The sequence below is a fragment of the Ipomoea triloba genome, chromosome 13, assembly GCF_003576645.1.
Source record: "Ipomoea triloba cultivar NCNSP0323 chromosome 13, ASM357664v1".
NCBI lineage: Eukaryota > Viridiplantae > Streptophyta > Magnoliopsida > Solanales > Convolvulaceae > Ipomoea > Ipomoea triloba.
Genome location: NC_044928.1, coordinates 29,117,857 through 29,140,008, shown reverse-complemented (window position 1 = coordinate 29,140,008; position 22,152 = coordinate 29,117,857). Strand labels below are relative to the sequence as shown.

The 22,152-nt window shown below is 36.4% G+C and overlaps 4 protein-coding genes across 4 annotated transcripts in view; 1 reads left to right on the top strand and 3 right to left on the bottom strand.

Moving 5' to 3' along the window:
* Positions 1-1,990: 1,990 nt before the first annotated feature.
* LOC116001829 lies at positions 1,991-3,317 on the bottom strand. The gene has a single exon (XM_031241780.1). It carries the CDS (start codon positions 3,264-3,266, stop codon positions 2,793-2,795), a length of 474 nt encoding a protein of 157 aa, XP_031097640.1. The 5' UTR covers positions 3,267-3,317; the 3' UTR covers positions 1,991-2,792.
* Positions 3,318-5,508: 2,191 nt separating this feature from the next.
* Positions 5,509-9,350, bottom strand: LOC116001669. The gene is made up of 2 exons (XM_031241570.1): positions 7,092-9,350; positions 5,509-5,882 (listed from the first exon to the last, which is right to left on the bottom strand). The coding sequence occupies exon 1, from the start codon at positions 8,894-8,896 to the stop codon at positions 7,157-7,159; it is 1,740 nt and encodes a 579-aa protein (XP_031097430.1). The 5' UTR covers positions 8,897-9,350; the 3' UTR covers positions 5,509-5,882; positions 7,092-7,156.
* An 878-nt stretch (positions 9,351-10,228) lies between these two features.
* Positions 10,229-15,054, bottom strand: LOC116001621 (UPF0613 protein PB24D3.06c). Its single transcript, XM_031241511.1, has 9 exons — positions 14,744-15,054; positions 14,120-14,196; positions 13,364-13,469; positions 12,436-12,528; positions 12,232-12,297; positions 11,563-11,708; positions 10,971-11,079; positions 10,711-10,775; positions 10,229-10,554 (listed from the first exon to the last, which is right to left on the bottom strand). Exons 1-9 carry the CDS (start codon positions 14,939-14,941, stop codon positions 10,407-10,409), a joined length of 1,008 nt encoding a protein of 335 aa, XP_031097371.1. The 5' UTR covers positions 14,942-15,054; the 3' UTR covers positions 10,229-10,406.
* A 3,954-nt stretch (positions 15,055-19,008) lies between these two features.
* LOC116002714 (DUF21 domain-containing protein At4g14240-like) overlaps positions 19,009-22,152 on the top strand; it is a 6,762-nt gene continuing 3,618 nt past the window's right edge. The window contains exons 1-6 of the mRNA XM_031242881.1: positions 19,009-19,360; positions 20,082-20,158; positions 20,867-20,950; positions 21,047-21,160; positions 21,391-21,474; positions 21,704-21,775. Coding sequence (XP_031098741.1) covers positions 19,129-19,360; positions 20,082-20,158; positions 20,867-20,950; positions 21,047-21,160; positions 21,391-21,474; positions 21,704-21,775 — 663 coding nt within the window. The 5' untranslated portion in view covers positions 19,009-19,128. The remainder of the gene's footprint in view (positions 19,361-20,081; positions 20,159-20,866; positions 20,951-21,046; positions 21,161-21,390; positions 21,475-21,703; positions 21,776-22,152) is intronic.

The following is a 22,152-nucleotide window of genomic DNA, read 5'->3' as shown; positions in this document are numbered from 1 at the left end:
CTTCTATGGCAATATTCTTTCACAGCCACCCCCTTTTTGGCTGCTTCTTAACTCTGTGAGCTAAAAAGGGGTAACACTTGCCTAGAAAATGTGTCACTTGGTCATGTGCCCATAAGTCCTCCTTTTGTCACTTTTGGAATAACCCCAAAGTTAAACACTGTGTTTAGCTCAACCTGCAAGCAAGAATGGGAGAAATGTATCACTTTTGCAGGTAAAATTGCAGCAAAGAAGCCCAAATAATCAATGGGAATGGCAGGCCCATAGTGCAATCTGGAAAGGAATGCTTGCTGGTCCAAAAACTTCAGGCTGCATAATCCGGGCGAAAATTGGGATGCTGTCCAACAGAAACCACATAAATCCTTAGAGGAATGAGTGAATTAAATAGACGAAAAGTGTTTTAGATCTTCCTTGTGTGATTCATGGAAATGATGCTATGAGTGTAAAACTATGTGACTTCAGAAGTTATAAATCAGAAGTGATAATATGGGTAAGACAGACAGAAACTTAGACATCATCCTTTGCTGTCCAATGGCATACTGAGCATATTCTCAGCTTCTTATGTTGTTTGGAGAGGTTCCATAATCAGTTTAAGGTTAGCCTCATTCACTTAATCTGTCCCATACTCACACAACTGAGAATCACAATAATACTTAGGGAAAAAGGGTCAAATAAGCTTCTAAACTTTATACAAGAAGTCAATTAGGTAATTGAACTTTTAAAAGTTGCAATTAAATCCATCAACATGTTATTTTTTTGCATCAAAGCCCAAAATTGACCTGTAATGGCATGTCACTGAGGTTTCGTGAAGATTTTGGTTATGCTCCGACGACTAAAATCAGCTACCGACGAACAATCACTGGTCTCCTTTTGTCTTTTCCACTGGAGTTCTTGCATCAACGCCCAAAACTGGTTATTAACTTGTAATAGCATGTCACTATAGGGTTCTGAGAAGATTCTAGTGATGCTGGCGACTAAAATTAGAGACTGATAAATGTCTGGCCTCCTTTGAAGAAAGCGACCAGTGGTTGCCTTTTCCACCGAAAAAGCAACTGGCGGGGTCGGTTGCTGGTTTCAGTCATTGTATAAAGTTTAGGGGTTTATTTAGATGCATATGTGACTAACTGGCTATAATCTGACTAACTTAAAGGGACTAAAAACTAAAAAGGTTCATTATCCTTTCCTCAACTCCTACTCAAAGCAGATGTTATGCACAAAGAGAATACTTAGCTTAGAAGTCTGTCCCATGTGATGTCTGCTAGGGCTTGTTGGGAGATTCATTCATGGTGCAACAAGAATATATCAACAACCAGCTGGAGAATATATGAACCATTGAGGATTGGATGGTGGGGTTTATGGTGAAAAATTGGCATGAATTTCATTGTGAAAAAAGATGGGTAGTGATCAATAGTGGCAATGATGATGCCTCCAGGAATTTTTGTATCAATACACATGTAATGTAATCTAACTGCAGATATCATATCACTGAACTGTAATGGACCTGAAATTCTCAAGTCAAGGCCCAATAACAACATGCTTGATCACTTTTCCATTTCATAGACAAAAATGATGATCTATGTACTATATCATACTGTTTACAGAACTGTACTGATCTGACATATCTCACTGCTGCAGCTTAAAGAAAACAAAATGGAAGGGAGAATCTCAGCTAAATTAGTTAGAATGATGACTTCGTTCAACACTCAGTGAGAATGATCTATTAACTTTTTTAATTTGAGTCCATCATCTATGAGCAACTGTTAGGACCAATGAACTACTTTGATACCAATTATCATAATCAAATGCTTACTACTACGGCCAAAGTTTTAGCCTGTAACAAAAGTGTAACTCTAGCGATGACAGAATGTGTTAATTGACTTCTTCTTGGTTCTTTACCCATTACACACCCTAGAGTGGTGGTGTGACTATGAGGTTCCCTCGTCATTCAAAAAAAGAAATAAAACAAAATGGAAGGTTGATGTATTCAAAGATCTTTCACCTGACACTAGATTTTCATTTGATTCAAGAAACTAGGAGGAGAAGAAAAGACAAACTGTAGTGGGATATGGTAGCTTCATCTCTGATCTTTGAATTACACTTTACACTAAGAATTCAGAAACATTCTCTACTCATTACACAACAATCCCATGAACCAAAAACTCTCACAGACAGGAAAATGCAGAGAACATCAAACCCTACTCTATACCCATCCTAAATCCTAAACAGGGCAGCAGGAAAAACAAGAAAAGATTAAATCTTGGCAATCCCACTTACCAAATATCATACACTTAGAACCGCAGAATCCGTCACTTACAATCTGCTACTCAAGAACCAACTAAGCTACCGTTACAGAAATCAACTGAAATACCCGTGAGGACAACCAACTGAGCTACCTGTTACAGAAATCAACTGAATATCCGTAAGGGCAACCAACTGAGCTACCCGTTACAGAAACCAATTGAGATACCCACAAGCACAACCAACGGAGCTACCCGTTACAGAAACCAACTGAAATATTGTAAGGGCAACCAACTAAGCTACCCATTAGAGAAATCAACTGAGATCTCCATACGGGCAACCAACTGAGCTACCCGCTAAGAGATATCCGTGAGGGCAACCAACTGAGCTACTCGTTACAGAAATTAACTGAGACATCCGTAAGGACAACCAACTGAGCTACCAATTACAGAAACCAACTGAGGTACCCGTAACGGACAATCAACTGAGCTACCCGTTACAGAAACCAACTGAGTTACCCATGAGGGTAAACCGGTCAATATGATTCAAACCCAAACTCAACACAAGTCCCCTCTAGGCTTCTTGCGAACCGCAATACATCCCCTCTGGTGATCCCTGAAGATTCTAATCTCCGAACAGTCCCTCAGATCCTCAAGACTAATATACTGCTGCTTCACCATCCTGGAGAAATCGCACCCGGAATCGTGAATCCAAATATAAGGGTGGCAGGTTTCATCGTAGTAATAAAGCAAAGTCTTCATCCCCACTGCGCTATTCTTCTTCCCTTTTCCAGGCATATAATTCTTGTAAATGTTCTTGCTCTTAAATCGCTTCGACGATCCAGGCTTCAAGCTGTGGGCTTTCTTCAAGATCGATCCCACTCGCACTTGCAGCTCGATCGGCTTGTCGCTGAGATTCCAGATCCTTGTTCCCTGGCCGCCGGTGATCGGCGCCGGAAGAGTCCCGCAGCCGTTGAAGCAGTTGGCTAAAGAGAGCATTGTTTTGTGGTTTGTTGGTTCGTCGTCGCCCATTATGTCTTTCTTTCGGCGGTTTCCTTATAGTCTGCTAAAAAGTTGGCATGAATGTTGGGTTTTGTCGTGAAAAATCATGTGAAGACTGACTTTTGGAATTCCATTTTTCTATTCCCTGCCGTCAATTCGTGGGGACATCGCAATTATCTCACCTTAATCAATACTAGATTGCTTCTTTAGCGCAAATATATGTTTAAATCCTTGGCTGGGACCCTGTAAGGCTGTCTTCAACTCTGCCTATCTCCCCCTTTCTAATCTATGTGGCAAGAGAGAGTTCTTTTATTTATTATTATTTAATGTCATGTGTGTTGCAATATAAGAGAGAAATTGCTAAATTAGCAAGAAGATAGAGAATGAAAAAGTAGGAGAAAAAGCATGGTAAATTTGATTTGTGTACTTTTTTATCTTTTTTTAATTTCCTATTATATTATTTAGTTATTATATATATAATATAATATGCAAATTTTAAATACTGAAGAATTTATAAATTTGATGATGTGGAAGTGGGACCTATTGTGAGAGAAATTTCTGGGTTAAGGATAGCCTAAGATTTCAATAACCAGAGCAAATAAACGCTGGCTAAGGGTAACAAGAAGAGTGGTTGGGTAGATAAAACATGATTCTTATACTTAATATAAAATAAATTATAGTAATTCAGTAGCTTATTATTTACGAGAAAAATGTAAGTTTCACACTGCAACTTATCAGACTTGATTTTGTATTATTGTCTATAATATACTACTTAAAAATTATTTGAACTGATCATACAAATTACTAATTTAATTCTTGCTAATATCTTCTTAATTAAATTTATCTCACAAAATTTTATTAATTTTTTAAATTATGATTACGTGTGGGAAAATAAAGGCTAAAGGCGGGCAAATGTTGAGAACTGTACCCTACCATGAACTTTAAAAATTGGATCTTTCATGATTATGCTCATGCTTTCCAAGAATTAATAATTAGTCATTTCCTTTAGCCTATAGTTTATTTTTTTATAAAGAAAAGAAAAATTCTAGAACATTGGTCTAGATGAAAAACTTCACTCAACAGTTACTTTCGACAGTAGACTGGAATTCCTTTCCTACTATTAATATTGGAATTTGAGTGTTGGCTTTTTGTGTGTAAAAGTATACAGTTTAGCATTCAATTTTGAACGTAAATTGAATTAATTTAGTTTGTATGGATAGTTCACTTGATCACATAAGTGAAGTTTGTGAAGAAAGACCATGAATCGAGTCTTATCAGCGATAATGTGAGAGCAATCTCGAGGAGACTCCTTGTGCGTACTAAAAAAAGATCTAGCCTCTTTGTTCAGCAGAGTTTATATTCTCTCAGAATTCGGATGGACCATTGGGATTGGAGATTCAACCCTTTTAGAAAAAATATTAATTTATTTTATTTTTTTTCTTATAGGCATTGGGTCAATATATAATCGAAACAAACAAAAACAAAACCAAAAAAAAAAAAAAAAATCCTCTTCTTCTGCTGGATTTAAGGATCAGATAACACAAGTTAGCAGTGTAAAGGACTGTGTAGACTGTGGTCGCCTGCCCCACCATTCTCATTTGGTGAATACGCGTTTTCACCTATCACTTTCTTAATCCTTTTCTTCTTTTTACTATAAAACACTATTATATTTTTATAGAAAGTGATAAGAATTATAAAAATCGAAGTTAAACCATAAGATATTTAAGTATATATGTATAGCTACCCATGAGATGTTAGTGAGATTAGAGTTTTCGATTACAATTTACAATATGTTAGATTAAGATTATATGTGTAATTATTATTTATGAATAAGATATTATAATGCATACACCTAATCTTTAGTATACAAAGTTCTATTCTAGCTTAGGGTGTTAGTATGCTCTCAACAAGCTAAGTCGGGAAATATTAAAGATATTCTTTAGGTTCAATCTCCTCCTCTATATAGAGTAAGTTGGCTTTTATAGTGTTATGTCAAGGAGTATATGCCAAAAATCCCCTTGACAAGGGGCATATGGCGCTCGCCTACAGGTCCAGTCAAGTCGGTCACGCCATGTGTTAATGCAGAAGAGATTCGAGTGGGTGTGGAAACTTAGAAGACGCTTCGCATGCTATTTGTTAGTCCAAGTAGGATCCACTTCTCGACTTGGAAGGTTGAAAAACACACTACTGAGGTTGGAAATGACTGGTAATTGTCATGTATGCTCTTTATATCCTCATCAGTGGCGAAAGTATGGAGTGACAGACATGTGTGTAGATTAATGTCAATAAATTTTAAAAATTTACAATTAGGTCTTCACATGTTTTGATACTCTATTGAGTGGCATTGACTCATTCTTGATGCCTGATTGTACGAAAATATGAGATACTAACTCAACCTTGGGCTCTTAAGATTTTGACTCAATGAATGATCGACTGGCTGTAGCAGAATTCTCGTACCTCAATAGTCATGAATTCAGTTTACCTATAATCATTAATATAACAATATGAGAGTTGGGTGAGTAGTGGACAGTTGTTGGATGGGGTGGTTGAACTAGCAGTTAATATTTGAGAGACTGCCAATAACATCCTTTTCAGCTCAATGGGTAAAAGGTTGCTTCATTGTCAATTCCTCACCAAACACATGACCTGGAGAAGTAACAAACAAGAAAATGTTGGTGGTGCTTAGGAGACTTCTATAACTATATACTCTCATTATGTAAACTACATGAAATTAATAGTATGGAACAAAACGATAATAGTATGATAAAATTTTAGTGGACGAAGACGGGAAGGACCAAATCTAGTATTTTGTAAATAGTGTGCTATAGTCCCATGATGCATGACAGCATTTAGGATAGTCTTATAATGCTTTCAAGACCCTTTGAGCGGAGTTGTCTATAATGGAGTAATAGGCCCCAAGCCCAACACATTCAACCCACCATTGCTATGCCCAACTTACTTTCATTTTTCCGCTTACACTAAACTAGTCTTAAGGCTCTAAAATTTCAATCAATTCGCACTTTTTACACCTACATGTATACTTTGCACACAAGGAGTCTTCATCACCTTAGATCAATTTTCTGGGCTTTGAGAATCAAACTCTCACCCTACTGCTGGAGCAAGACTTCTAAGGTGACCTTGTATTCCTTAATTTACATGCAAACATCTCAGAGTGGCATGAAAGTTTTCCTTCCTTCCAACTTCTATATCAAGAAAAATACAATAATAATTTGCCCCGAGAAGGTAGACAAGTAGTGAACATAATTCTCCTACCAAAAAATCATCAGTCTAGTTCTTATTAGCACCTACTTAATTAGTTGAATCCATCACATAGGTCTTCTGATTCTAATACGGTTTACCTATCTTGTGTGGTGTATGAGTTGTTACACAGAAGTAAGATTTACCTAATACACACCCTTAGCCTTAGGTAATGACTACGAAGGAACCCCTCTGTCACCCAAAAAAACAATAATTTGCACTCTAATTTATACTGAACACAAAAAATAATTGCACATCAACATAAACAGACAATTGTGTCAATACATGGTTTGTTGAATAGTAACTCATAATCTGTGGAAAAAAAAATAAAATGAAGCAACAATAATCATAACTATAATATACTAACCTAATATTTACATCACTATGATACAAGTTACATTACAACTGCCAATGTGTGGTATATGAAAACTGACATGACAACAATTGCAGATCAAGAACATAAAACAGTTCAATGCAGAAACTCATGGCTTCATACAATCTTTTATCAGGTCAGCTTTGTTGAGCATAAATAATATATAAACATAAATGTGCAATCCAACTATCAGGTTAGGCTTTTAGTTGAGATGGAGCACATACTTCAATTAGCTTGCATCTGCAGTCCAGCAGCCAGCCGACGATCCATCTTGCACGAAGATCGAGCGTTACCATCTCGTGCACATAGCGTTGAGCAGCACGTGCCCGAGCATGAGGTCGACGAAGTACTGGTGCCCGATCTGGCCATCCCGCCACACGAGCTTGGCGGGGGCTCGGCCATAGTGGACCCCGTCGTTGCACCTATTGTCGTAGTGCCATGGAAAGGTCATGTCGAAATCGTCGATGACAATGTCCAAGGCGGCGTATGCCCTTAGCTTATCCAACACAATCAAATTGAATGCCTCCATTTTTTGGGGATTGTAAGCCAATGTTCTTGCATAGCCACCGGTTGTCACTGTGGTCCGGTATAGAAGTTTTGGTGGCACCTTATGCCTCTGCTTCACCCCTTGGATCACCTCGGACCAAAACGCTGCTGAGTAATCTGCGCCCCTGATGAAAGTGCGAACGCTAGGCCAGTACACCCCATCGTGCAAACCCGAATTCATGATTATAGTGTCTGGAACAACATTACCCGAAAAATACCCTTTTAGCATCTCTCTATACTTTGCATTTACTAGTGAATTCAAGCCCTGGTAGTTCCCCGTGTCGTTCGGGTGGCCATTGAAGATGCTGGTGAATCTGACGGTTTGGGATGGATTCTTCGGGTTCGTGATGTTGGCATCAAACCTTCTTGGAACAACCTGGACATCATGGACGTCGAGAATGAAGTGAAGGACGTTGCGAATCGTATCACAATGGTTCGAATCGCCCCACCAGAAAATCCATTTGTTGTTCAAGCATTCCCACGCCTCCTCGGTGGAGAACATCTTGAATGAACAATGAGCTGAGTATACCCACCCGTTGCTCTCCAGCACGCCCATCGGACCATGGCACCACGGTTTTTGGCAAGGGAAATTCGGGTCTTGGCATATAAACCGCCCGCCTTCATCGACGAGGCAGCTGTCGTTCTTGGCATGCCGAGTCCACCTGCCAGACCAAACCATTCTAGCAAGATCAGACCTCACACATTGCGGGATTGCTGGCAATTCAGTTGGGGATTTGGTGAATTTGATGGGGATAACTCGGAGGACACGATCAAACGCAAATCTTTGAGGCGAAAACCTCATTCCCTCGTAATGTTGAAACAATAGGATTATGGTGACATTGTAATCCCCATAGAAATCAGGGTGGACTTGGAGATAAAACTTATAAGTACCATTGCCCAAATCCTTAGTGGGAGGCCTAGACTTCCATTTCTCCCCGGACAAATCAATCTCAAAGTAATCGCCCCCCAAACAATGCGCCTGCCCTTTCTCGTCCAACGCCTGGAAAACAAACTCGTGGATATCCCCCGTAGACAACTCGAGGCCCTCACGACCATCCAAACCGGGAACCCTAATCCCCACACTCCTTGAATCCTTACATGGCTCACCCCCAGGAGCCAACCAAGCATCTAAAAGCTTTGATGAATAGTTATCCTCTAACTCAGCCAAAATCCAATTCCCAATTCTTGATCCTGAAGGCTCTATAGAAGAACCCCTCTCATTATCACTAAAATTCCCCAATTTCTCTTGGGGGGGCAAATTGGAAGCATTGGCATACCCTAAATCTTTAAATTCTGGCCTAAATTCTTTAGAACTATCATTGAATTTCAGAAGAACAAAATTTTTGGGGGCATTGGTGACACTCAAATTGACACTATGAGTGCCCCATAGAATCAAAATTACCAAACAAGCCCCCAGCATCACCAGCTTAAACCACCTATGAACCAGGGGGTTTGCCCTAAAGCTTCCACCTTTCTCAGACATCTGTGAACCCTTGATCTTGAAACCACAATCTATACATACATAATACTCTATATAGTATATATCAGCCAAGATCAAAACAGAAAACTTGAAAATCCCACACAAAATCTCACATCCAAAAAAGATTCAAGGAAAAACAATCACTGCCCTTCAAAGAAATGTAGCCCCCCGGGTCTCCAGGCTACCTGGTTGGAGGGCAAACCCCCAAAATCAAGCTCGAGAGGAAATATCCCAAACTCTCAAAGCTCTTAAAACCCACGGCCAAGATCATCTCTTGATTCACAATTTGGATTGCAACAAAAATTCAAAGAAATAAAGCCATGAAGAGATATATAATTGGCAGAACTTACAGCCCTTTTCTTTCTCCGGACCGTTGAAAAGTTGTGGAAGCTCTATATAAAGGTTGTGAAATGTGTAGAGAAGAGAGGAGATCTGAAGAAAATGGAGGGGGGTCGTTAATGGTCGTTAATAACGGAAACAGAAAATGACAGGTGAAGATGAAGAAACAAGAATGCGGAGATGGATTTGTTGTGGTGTCCATAATGCCCTTTGATTGCGGGAAGGGCATTTCTGTCTTTTTGTAGGATCTTCAGGTGGTTTTGCAACATTATATGCATGTTGCCAACTTCTAAATTTTAATGTGATATATACATTCTTTAAATTTACATTAATCATCAACTTCGCCCAAGATCCTGTCCCTAGAGTTGTTAGAGGATTTAAATCGTCAGTTGTTCGAGCAGCCCTTGAGATTTCCATCTCAACCATTATACTTTTGCGCACAAAGAAGTCATTGCCTATTTTTTTACGTACACAAAGTTTATGCAAGAATGTTAACATGCATCATGTATGAGTTAATTAATTGGTAACAAGGACAGTTACCAAAATAATTATGAGATTAAAGGGGTACTAGTTTAATCGTAAAAATATAAATTATTAAAAATAGAAAGGAATGCAAGTTGTATAAATTTTGATGCATTAATGATGTTTTCTAACGAATCCGACTTTGATCCAAAGCAATCAAAAGCTTCCATTTGGTATGGTATTAATTAAAGTGGGGGCCAGTTTTCCTATTTGGGTGTCACACCCATAAGTCATAATCAATGTTGTATGCCTCGACTCATTGACACCCATAAGTCATAATCAATGTTGTATGCCTTGACTCATTTTCTTTTTATGTTCCAACCCAAACTTAAGGCCTTTCACTACTTCTAAACTAGAGACATATATATCAAACATATTTGCTCAGATGACACCTCTGTAATTTTCCTTGAAGGAAGGTCACATGATCAAACTTCAGTGGTGAGGTATTGACTATTGACTCTTTGGGTTGCAACAGATAGAGAAAGTATAGAATAGATTTACTAAGAACTGCAAATATGTCCAAAACAAACCTGTAAAGTGTAATGATGTACAGAGATGAAAACAGTTTAAGTAATGAGACAATGCACAAGGATACAACACTAGACACAATAAACAATTCAGTGATGAGGGGAAGAAGGTGCAAAGTGACCATTCAACTCCAAGGGTCATCCCACCCACTAGGACCTTCTCTCTTGACAAAGTTCACTATGGCTTGGACAGCTTCTTCAACTCGGTTTGATAAAGAATGGTTTCCGTGCTCGATTTCAACTTTTTCAGCACCACCCATTGCTCTGCATAGCCTGTGCAGTTCAAAATGCATAGGCAAGAGGAAACAATTGAGTAATCTGCTATTGTGCGAATGGATTTAAGGACATGTGAGAGGCAAAGTATACTTGGCATCGCTGTCATTACAAAGTGGGAAAGACAAAAAACATGATAAAGATTAATGTGCTTGCCTATCGACCAATGCTTTCTTGTCAACATAATCCGGAACATATTCATCACCCATGGAAAAGATCACCTGAAGAAAAGGCTTCTCAATCAGTGCCCACCATTAACCATTTGGAGCAAAAGAGAGATGAAATATGTGTTGCCCACCATTAACCATTTACAATTTGTTAAGGAAACATGAAAGATTATAATCATGACTCCATTTCTCAAATTGTTACAGTCCAGAAGAAGCAATCTTTTTTGAAAATGGGAACACAGATAATACCTGACAAGGCGTGTTACACATGTGACCAAGTCTTTGTTTCAGCTGATCATCACTTAGGTCTGAACTGAATAAGTCATCATCACCATTGTAGGCACAAAGTGAGTGATATCTGCAAAATAGTTTTTATGAAGGCAGTGATGAGGAATAGAGAAAGGAGTTTGTTCATAGGGAAAGCAGAATATTTGAAATTTAAAGTTTAGGAATGGTGTATTCTGTTATCTGTAGACCTACACATCATGCATTCCTATGCTCCTAGTTCTCAAGAAGTTTGGTATAAAGTTGAGTAGAAAGGTTAAGCTAAAAAATTATTGTTCCTGTTCTTAAAGTTTATTTGTTTAAAGAGTTCCTCTGTACTATTATACTGCTATTTAAATTCAATTTCCATTGACTTTCATAAAAGTCATTCTTTGATATCTCATGCATAAAAGATAAACTCAGATCCCTTTGGCTCTGCATATATTGATCTCTCCCAAGAACAAGCAACTAATTCAACAACCAAGGCAATAAAAGTAATAAATAATGAAATGTGACAGTTTACAAACCAACAGCTAATGTTAGATGAGGGAAATAATAGTTCAAGGTGTGACCTAACCTATAGGCAGTTATAGGAGCATCTGGATTTGCTTCCCTTGGCATTAGTTCTGATCCTTGACCTTCACTTATCATCTTTGAGGCCAAATCAATCATTGAAGCGGTATCAGGAAGAGTCGCTCTGTATTCACGGTCACTAACTGGAGCCTGTACCAAAAAAAAACGGCACATTGTAATGAAAGAAAATAACAGCAGAACTGGATAGCATGAACTTGTAAATTAGCAACATTGAGTCATAAATGGCAATATTATAACTATTTTAAGATTCACAGGCAGCAAAATGCCTGCATTCTGTGTCTCTGTATCCGAGGCAAGACACTCAGTTAAGGGCCAGAAAATAATGCAAGCCTTTCAAGTACCCCTGCATCACATATTGTGCTTTGATTTGAGGTTGCTAGTTCAGTTGAAGGGAACAGGGAATGCTAGAGAGATGAACACACCAGTTAGCCCCTTAGAACAGACACAGAGAAACCAAGGAAGAAGGTTCTTCAATTGAAAATTTTCATTTTCTAAAACATGGCAAGTAAGCAAGTTAGACACCCATAAAAAGGACATAAGCATAGATGAAACCATTGATTAATTCTATGAAGTCAAGTGAAGTTGAGCAAGATGTGATGAAAACACACATACCAAATGAAGCAACATAAATTCTATTTTTGAGGTGTATTACCTGCAAAATGGCTGAACGAACTGCTCTAGAGCATGCAGCATTGGTACGCATGTAATGCACAATGTCCTAAGTTCAAAGGCAAATAGAGTTGTCATTCTGAGCTCTAATTGCATGAGATGCTCTTTACTTAGAAGATGGATTCTAATATAAAGCTTTTATAGTTTTATCATTTCAAAATTACAATAAAAAGAAAGGATTGACTACCTGACATCCAGTACTGTGTCCAAGAAGTACCACACCCTCAGAGTCTTCCTTGTTTATCAAGTAATTTATCAGCTGATCAAGCTCCATGGCATCCTTCAGGTATTATAAGCAGAAAGAAATTTTACAGACAATTACAAGGAAAAAAGGTCACACAACCATTTGCTAGAAGAAAGCAATTTAACAAAGGATACAAAGAAAAAACTTGCTCAAATGTTCACTCTAATAAAGAAATTTAACAGACACAAAGTGCAAGCATATGGGCCATCTGGCAGTAAAACTAAATTTAAGAATAAGTTAGATGGTTATTTCTTTGCAAGAACTTGGAGTAGAAAGTTATCACCGGATGAATAGTCATAATAGCCAGAGGTTAGAATATCTTGGACAGATTTAGAGTATCAAGCATGGAAAAAATCACACAACTTCTTTCACAAAAATGCTTTGAACAGCTAAACATGGTAAAATGACTGCCAAGTGACAACCGTGGTGTTCTCTGGAACAACAAAAACCAAGTTCTGGTGCTGAATGGACTGCTTTCTTTGTACATCAGTAAGGTGAATAGGGGAGCAGGAGCAAAAAGATGTTACAGAAATATCTTAGAAATCACAAGAAAATGGCCTGAATCTCTTTAATACATACAAATGAACGAAGAATTGTAAATAATAGTTCTTTCACATTACATATAATAGGTAACAATAAACAACTCTGTACTTCAAGAGAAACTGTCCCATACCAATGATACCATCAAATCAAAATACAAACATCATAGTATTGAAACAGAGAATCCAATTCCCAACTTCATAGACAAGTATATACCATTGTATAAATAATAAATACTCCGTAATAAATAATAAATAATTAATCAAATCAAGGAAAGCATCTAATATTGTGCCAATATCAACATTCTGAGGGATTGGAAACAACTACTTACTTGTTTCAAGCTTGAGGTTCCGTATCCACTATAAGATGAGGAAAACAGAAATTGGACCAGTGACCATTTCTCTCTATCCAAAGCAATTGCCAGCGGCTCCAAATATCTGCAAAAATCGAGACTATTAGCTTCAGAAACTTCAAAACATTAAAATATAGTGAGACAGATCCTATTTTGTACCTAAAAGAAAGAGTTAACTTGTCCAAAGATTCCAATAGATTATTAATGTGTGGAAAATTATGTCTTTTGTTAATAAACCAATACTCCAAGAGCAGCAAGAGCCTTTCTCAGTTTGTCAAGGTTTCATACTGTTTCTTGAATTAATAGTGTCAAATATACTAATGATTTCCAGTGCCCCCATTCTCCATTGGATGTACCGAAAGCAATAAATATGTACTAATAACTCACGGAGCCAAAGGTACAAATCATGTAAATATTTTGTCCTCCTCTTCCTAGTTCCACATTTGTAGAGGAGCTCCCATATAAATTTCAAACAGATATTGTCTTTCTCACGGGCCTCTTAGTATAATTTACATTCAGCAAGGCTAATGTAACCATCGCCAAATTGATCTAAGAACTATGTGAATGCACAAAGTTTAAGAAACCACTATATAAGATAAGATTAATCAACCTTCTCTGGAGAAAAATACATTCCAAGCCAAGTTCTATAGTTTAAACAATACCAACAACATCAATCACAAATCACAAGAAGTTCAACAACTTGAAACACACCACAAACTTCTTTCCAATACATACTCAGTAGCCAAAAATCCATCTGTCAGTCCACCTATGAAAATGACTTGTTGTTTGTAGTCACCAGTCTTGAAAGCTACCTGCAAAACAGTGCAACAGATAATTAGAAAGGATGTCATGCTATGGCTAGCGCCCTAGCAGCATTACCAAACTACAAGACACATTAAAATTTAAGAAATTATGCACTACTGTTGTGTATGATTTCTTTTACTAAGGCAGGCATTGGCAAATTCCCCTTACTCTATTCTCAAACACATTAATTCTGAGCAGTAAGCTAATTGCACCATATTGTATTTACATTGAAAAGGAAAATTCAAATCCAATCTTCATACTTCCTAGTCCGTAGATATCACATTCTGTTTCCACAGTCAGAAAAGGTACATAATACATTAATACAAAGGATCATTTAACAGGTCCCCATCCAACCATCGCTGAATCAGAGAAGATGCTATTTACAAATCGTTGAACATCTCCTCTAAAAAAAAAAAAAAAAAAACATAGTTGCGCACATAAATACCATGCTCTTGGAACACTTAGGCACTACGGAACTAAATTTACAGATAGTTTTCACTTTTCAGAGAAGATTAGCAAGAAAAACACTGCAACTTCGGTAATCTTTCTGCATACCTGAATAGGCTTAGGTCCGTACTTTAACAGGACTCCACGGAACTGCTTTTTCCGATTAATTGGCGATTCGGAGTCGCTGGCGGCGGAAGCGGTTGGATTATTAGGCATCTTAACGCTTTGTGAGCGACCTCGAACAATGCCGGAAAACCACGAACCGGTGGATGATGCGGGTGGAGAAGCTGCCATCGACGGATCCATTCGTTACATCTCCATCTCCGACTTGAATCCGGAGATAGATAGGAGTTTAGGACTGTCAGTGCTCGGTGTGAGGGGAAGTAGTTAATCTCTTCCGTGGTCAATGAATCTTTGGTTTGATAACTTGCTTGTTGAATTTTTTATTTTCAAAATTTGTCTATGTTTTTTCGTATTACTTTTTCCTTGTTTTAAATTTTAATTCAATCTTGAAATTTTGACCCCTAAAGTACTTAGTTCCAAAAAAAAAAAATACTTATATATTAAACCAATGATGCCCACTAATGAAAATTCATAATCACTACTTGATAATATGCAATTTGATAAATTTTACAAACTACACAATATAAATAAATCATATTAAGATGACGGATAAGGTTTCCATCCGGACAGTGCTTTTTGTGCGGTCACTCACCATTAAGTACGTATAATTGAACCACAAAATGTTCGAAAATGCACTCTATGTGTAATGTACGTAGTGTGGTATATTTTTTGGTGTGTGGTGTATTTTGTGATGCATTATTACATTTTATTATGGTGCAATTCTAACACTATATGGTAGATTTTTACATATTTAATGGTGAATGTATATCGATCGCACGAAAAACATTGTACACATTTAAACTAGTATCTTAACAGCATCCACAATGATGCATATTTGGTGGTTTATATAAAAAAAAAAAAGCCAACATGACATGAGAGAGGAGAGAGAGGGAGAGGGAATCTTCCGTAATGGGGGATAATAACACAGTAAAAGCTAACCAAAATAATTTACAATCCTCTGCTGTTGTGCGCGTTTCACGCACAGCAACCGTCCATGCAGGCGCGTGCAGTAGGCGCATCAGATGTGCCTGACAACTTTAGGTTTTTTTTTTATTTGTTTTTTTTTTCTCTTATTTTTTCTTTTCTGATTATACTTACAAAAGCTCTTAAAAATTTGCGAAAAAAATATATTGATAAGGATGCTTTAAAGCGAACATTGTGCAAGTAACTCCATCTAGAGGTGTGGAATACTACGAATTTGTACGTACCAAAAATGTAGCAACCTCTTCAAGCACCGTAAGTGCCTTGAATTATTTGTGCTTCTGGAAAAGTTATTACGCCGCCAAGTTGGAAGATGACTATGGTATGAAACTTCTACATGATTCAATCATTTACCTTCTTATGAAATTTCAAATTTGTACTTCATATATGTAAAGATGACAAATAAGGATAAATTTGAATTATATGCTTTATTAGTAATTAATTATATAAAAATTATTTTAAATAAAATGATTGTATCAAATATAAAATAGAGTTAATTATTAATATAATCCATTAACTATAACAAAATTATTAATTTAGTTATTGACTATTTATTTATTTTTAATCCAATTAACCCTCCTATTATGAAAACTCAACTCAATTAATTTAAAATTCCATCCTGCATCGATCATATTCATATCCTTTGCAATATTTGGAGAAAATGGATCGGACAAGGCCTGTTTATGTGAACCACAAGAGCACATCAACTGTTGTGGTTCCTCATTCTCCAAATGGCATTTTCTTTTACTAGCCATAAACGTTATGGCTCTATTGGCATTTCAAATGCAACGAGACCACAAACATACAAAAGCTGCTGCTCAGATGCTTGCACAAGTTATGTCACATCCATTAAATGATGAGGAGGATGAGGATGATCTTTTATTCATGACCATGCACATCCATATAATAGGAGAGGTATTTTAGATCGACTTTCAAGTTGTTATTAGTTTGGAATGTAATTGAGATCATGATACTCTTTGTTTTGGTCAATACACTATAAGTGAATTAGAATTGGAATCGCACAAGTTGGTAGAACGTCCTGTTTCTACTAGTGAAACGGGGAATATCATGTTGAAGATTTGACGTGGTACATCACGGTTGGGTGCTTAGATTAGTCATGGCACGTAGTAGTTGTTGATGTGATGGTTGGCCAAACGGCAATAGATATGACATCTTTTACTAACCGCACTAAACCTATTGGCCGGGTTTTCGTTCTCCGCAACAAAGAAATGAGAGCAGGCTGAGAGCTAATGAAAGATTTAATAACCAACGACCTTGTTTCTATACTTTTATATACATGAGTCACCCTATATTTCGCTATTCACACATCTCTTACACTCACTCATCACGTTGGATAAGGAACCACTATGCTCCCACATGATATTCAGTTGGTAGTTAAGTAGTAAACTGTGAGTAAGAATTCACGATCGAGACTTGATAGCCACAACGTCAGAGTTACAATCAATATGATGAGCTTTTTGTGGGTACTAAACATGAATCTTTTCACCAAAAGACTTCCAAGACATGATAATTTATTACTTTATAATCCTGTCGAGTCAGAGTGTGAAGACTATCGGAGTGGGGTATTGCGTTCTCCTTTAACCAAGCCAACTTATGTCCACAAAGTACTACCAATACCTCAACTTTCGCTACACTACACCAGCTAATAATTTAATAATTTGAAATATTATGTTCTCAAAAACAAAATTGAAATATTATTTAGGGTCCCTATTATTTATATTGACTTATCGTCTAGTATATACACATATATTTGGAGTCAATAATCAATGCTTGGCTTGAATTTTCTGTGAAATGGATTAGTCACGAGATAGGAAAAAAGAAATTTCGTACGGGGTTGCGGAATGCGGAATGGCATTTGGTCATTGAAAACAACCCATCGGACATTCGCACGCGTAAACGTTAAAAATCAATCTGAAATGAAAATTATACCGCGTGACTATAAACTTGTAAACAGGTCTTAAAATTTAAATCACAATATTTTTTTATTTGAATCGATCAGTTACAAATTTAGTTAAAATATAATTTATTAGTAGTTTTATTGTATTAATCATCAATATTGTATAATTATTTGAGATGTAAACTACTATGTAGTGTGATAATTTTTTATATATTATATCATTATTCGAGATGCTAAATATTGTGTAATGTGATCACATCTATGGTACAATTGATTCTTTGAGGCTATGTTTGGCAAACCTAGTTGAAATGGTAACTGAAAGCTGAAAAGTAGATGAAAGCTGAAAAGCTATAAGCTCGAAGCTGAAATCTGAAGAGCTGTTAAGCTAGCTGTTATGCTTAAAAGTGTTTGGTAAAATTAGTTTTTTTATAAGTTGATAAATGTAAAAAAACTAAAAAAGACATATACATAAAAGTTAAATAATTTTAAATTTAATAGGTTTGTTTACATATTAAAATATAAAATAATGAAATCAATATAATTTAATAAAATATAAAGTAAGAACATATATTTAAAAATATATAAAGTAAAACAAAATGTTTATAATTCATAAAATTAGTTCATACAAAAATTATTGTTCAAACACAAATATCAAATTAAAATTACAACGAAACATATTGAAGAAAAAATGTCAAAAGAGTTTTAATTGGGATGAATAAATGATGTCATTTATTTAAAATAATAAGGATAAAGATGGAAAAAAGTTAAGAAGCTACTAACTTATTTTTGAAAAGCTACCTGAAGTAGCGTTTCAAAATAAGCTCTTATTTTAAGCTATTAGCTTATTTTGAGAGCATTACCAAACAAAGCTTATAGCTTATTAGTAGCTTAAAATAAGCTATAAGCTCCTAAATAAGCTCTACCAAACACAGCCTGAATTGGATATGATTGAGAAATCATAAAATATAGGGAGTATATTACATTATAAGAAATTATGAGCCAGACTACGAGGTGTCATGAGCAGGCGGCAGATCCTAACTGTAGCCGAAGGCACCTTTAAGCACATATCATATTAATTCTCGTTTGCACCGGACTGACAGAATTAAAGACGAAGTATTGTTCATATTGATTTTTCCATACGAGATGATTCAAACTCACAACTTCTCTTAAGGGATGAGAGTGCACGACTACTCATACCAATCAAGCTGGTTAAAAAATGTATATAATTATTTGAGACTAATTACTAATTATGTTGAATTTTAATCAGTTCATTTGAGGTACAATTGAGGCACGAGACCAGAAAGGACTTTAGATTTATCTGCATTATTACACGGAGTACAACTAAACCAAAATAAAGGGGGAAAAAGAAGTAAAAAAGAGTTGCTGCCATAATCCGTATAGAAAGTCATTTTTTCGACTGATCGGAAAAGAAGGCTCCCGCCGGAGGAGATCAGAGCTCAAAGCCAAAAGTATGCATCTAATCAATGCGCTGGCGGTGGTCCGAATGACCACAAGGGAGATGACGCTAGGCGCAGAGATAGAATTCGGCACATTCACATGGTATCTCTACGTCGGGATCTCATGTGTCCTAGTCCTCTTCGCCGGAATCATGTCCGGCCTCACCCTAGGCCTCATGTCCTTAGGCCTTGTCGAGCTCGAGATCCTCCAGCGCAGCGGAACTCCTACCGAGAAGAAACAAGCAGGTTCTTCACCATTTCATTAATCACGCCAATACTTCATGTCTTCATCTGTGTACCAGTAATTACTGCCTATATCTATGCGTAGCTCCGTAAGTATCAGAACGATTTGGAAGTTTACACGGGAATAGAAAATTTCAAAGTTTCAAGTAAAAGTTTACTACCTCAATTTTATGATAAGGTAAAGCCGTAAAGGTAATTACACAAGATGTGGAGGTATAGGGATGATTAGGTGATATGTGCAATTAAGCTATGTGGCAGCTTGTAGACGCTGTGAGTTTATGGATGTGATGTTGATCTTATGTAAGTTGTGGCAATTGAATTTAGGCTGCTCTTAGGTTTTGTTGATTTCATGTGTATGGATCAACTAATTTTAGCAGTAGAGTTGTTGAGCAGTAGTCTTTAATATGGCTGAAGACAAATGGGTAAAATAGGACTATGCTTCAGAATGTGGTCTTCTCTCTAAAGGCACAAATGGATTAAGTAAAATGGAGAGAGAGAGAGAGAGATAGAGAGAGAACTCACATGATAAGAGGATACATAGATGAAACAGAACTATGATCAATCTTTTGGGGTTTAAGTGGGGTACGCTTGAAACTGTAGCAAATTCTGATACATCACATTGTTTTTATGCCAGTAGCAGATTTCATATATCATTATTCATTAACTTTGAAAGTATCTTTCTCACTCATATATTTACTGCATTTCATGCAATGTGTATTTTCAGCTACAATATTCCCAGTTGTTCAAAAGCAACATCAGCTTCTTGTAACCTTGCTTCTATGTAATGCTGCTTCAATGGAGGTAACAACTAAAATGACTATTTTCTTGAATAGATTTTCTAGTTCCTTGCATAAATTTGCAAAGTGTAATGAGTATATGTTAAACTCTAGTATGCTAATTAAATAATTGATAGAATATAGCTTGGGGAGGGTGGAAGAACTAGTGGTAAAGAGTACAACAGAATCTACATTCACCTCATAGACACCGAGATTCTACATCTTCTCAACCATAACCATATAGAATAGTTGAAAAATTGAAAATAAAAGAAAAAATAAAATTGAAGAATTATACTAAAACTCACTCCCATTAATTTCTCAATGATAAAAAATCTTAAATATAACGAAATAGAATGAGCTTTACGCCTTTACCTCCTAGATTTAAAGAAGTGAGGCATATTATCTCGTTCTATTATTCATTGCATTGTTAATCGAGCCTGCCTCCACCTTCATGGAACTGTAAGACAACATATGAACTACAAGAATATTGGGCAATATGGAGGGTTTAAGTCTAGTAGTTGAATTTTCTTATAGAACTGCTGATTCTGGATGATGATGATTGGATTGCTAGTATGCTTAATTAATCTTGAACCCATGACTAACGGTCCAAGGGTATTTATGAGAGGATATTTATTATTTAAATTTTTTTTTTTTCTTCAAGAACTATGCAATAATATGTTTTAATTGATAGTAATATAATAATTAAATTTTTTATACTTCTTGGAATTCGCAGGCCCTTCCTATATATTTGGACAAAATTTTCAACCAATATGTTGCTATTATCCTGTCTGTAACTTTTGTGCTGGCATTTGGAGAGGTAAGTTCCAGGCAAATACTATAATTAGGTTCTGTAGTATTTACTTCTAAGAACTATTTCTTATGCTTTGATCCTTCTGTCTTTCTTTGCTGACAGGTTATTCCTCAAGCAATATGCACCAGGTATGGACTTGCTGTAGGAGCAAATTTTGTCTGGCTTGTTCGCTTTCTAATGATCGTTTGCTACCCTATTGCCTATCCTATTGGAAAGGTAATTTCTCCTCTATGTGAAATACTGAAATTGCTTTACAAGTAAAGCTTTGCAATCATTAACTTTATTTAGATGTTGTAGTCTAGAGGAAATATAGTTTCTGTGCTGCACCTGCTGTGTGATGTTGAAATTGGAAGTTGTTGGGAGTAAATATTCTGTTAACTTTGATAACATGATACTTAAACTATTTGAGTAAATTGCAACTTGATTTGTGATGGCTTCTGTTCCAGATTCTGGACTGGGTATTAGGACATAATGAAGCTTTGTTCAGACGTGCTCAGTTGAAAGCTCTTGTTTCTATCCACAGTCAAGAGGTCAGTGTCTCTGTTTTTTTTTTTTTTTTTTTTTTTTTTTTNTTTTTTTTTTTTTTTTTTTTTTTTTTTTTTTTTTTTTTTTTTTTTTTTTTTAATGAATGATAAATTATCAACTGGTTTAACTTGAATGTCTTTTGCATGTGGATAAGTTCTATTACATGTTTTGGAAATCCATATTAAAGTGGCAATTGCATTTTTACTTTGTTATGTTAATGATTTCAATCTGCAGGCTGGCAAGGGGGGTGAACTCACACATGATGAAACAACTATTATTAGTGGAGCACTGGATTTGACTGAAAAGGTAATCTGAGTGCTGAAATAGTCTCATACCCACACCTTCAAAACATGACTATGTTTATTGGCTGTACACCTATTGCATGATAACACCTTCTAATCTTAATTAATTTATATTAAAATGCTACATGAAGCATTAATAATTAAATCTTACCAACATATTCTTTAATCTTCTCTTCTTCATTAACATGTTATGTAGTGCATATTGCTGGTCTCTTTTCCTCCCTCAATCCTACGATCATCTGAATTTGATCCTCTTATCTAAGATGCTTTCTCTCTTTTTATCTCTTAGGGTTTTGCCATTATTTAGGGTAACAGTAGAAAGGATGGACCATGGATAATTTGTGTGTGTGTGTGTGTGGGGGGGGTGGGGGGGGGGGGGGG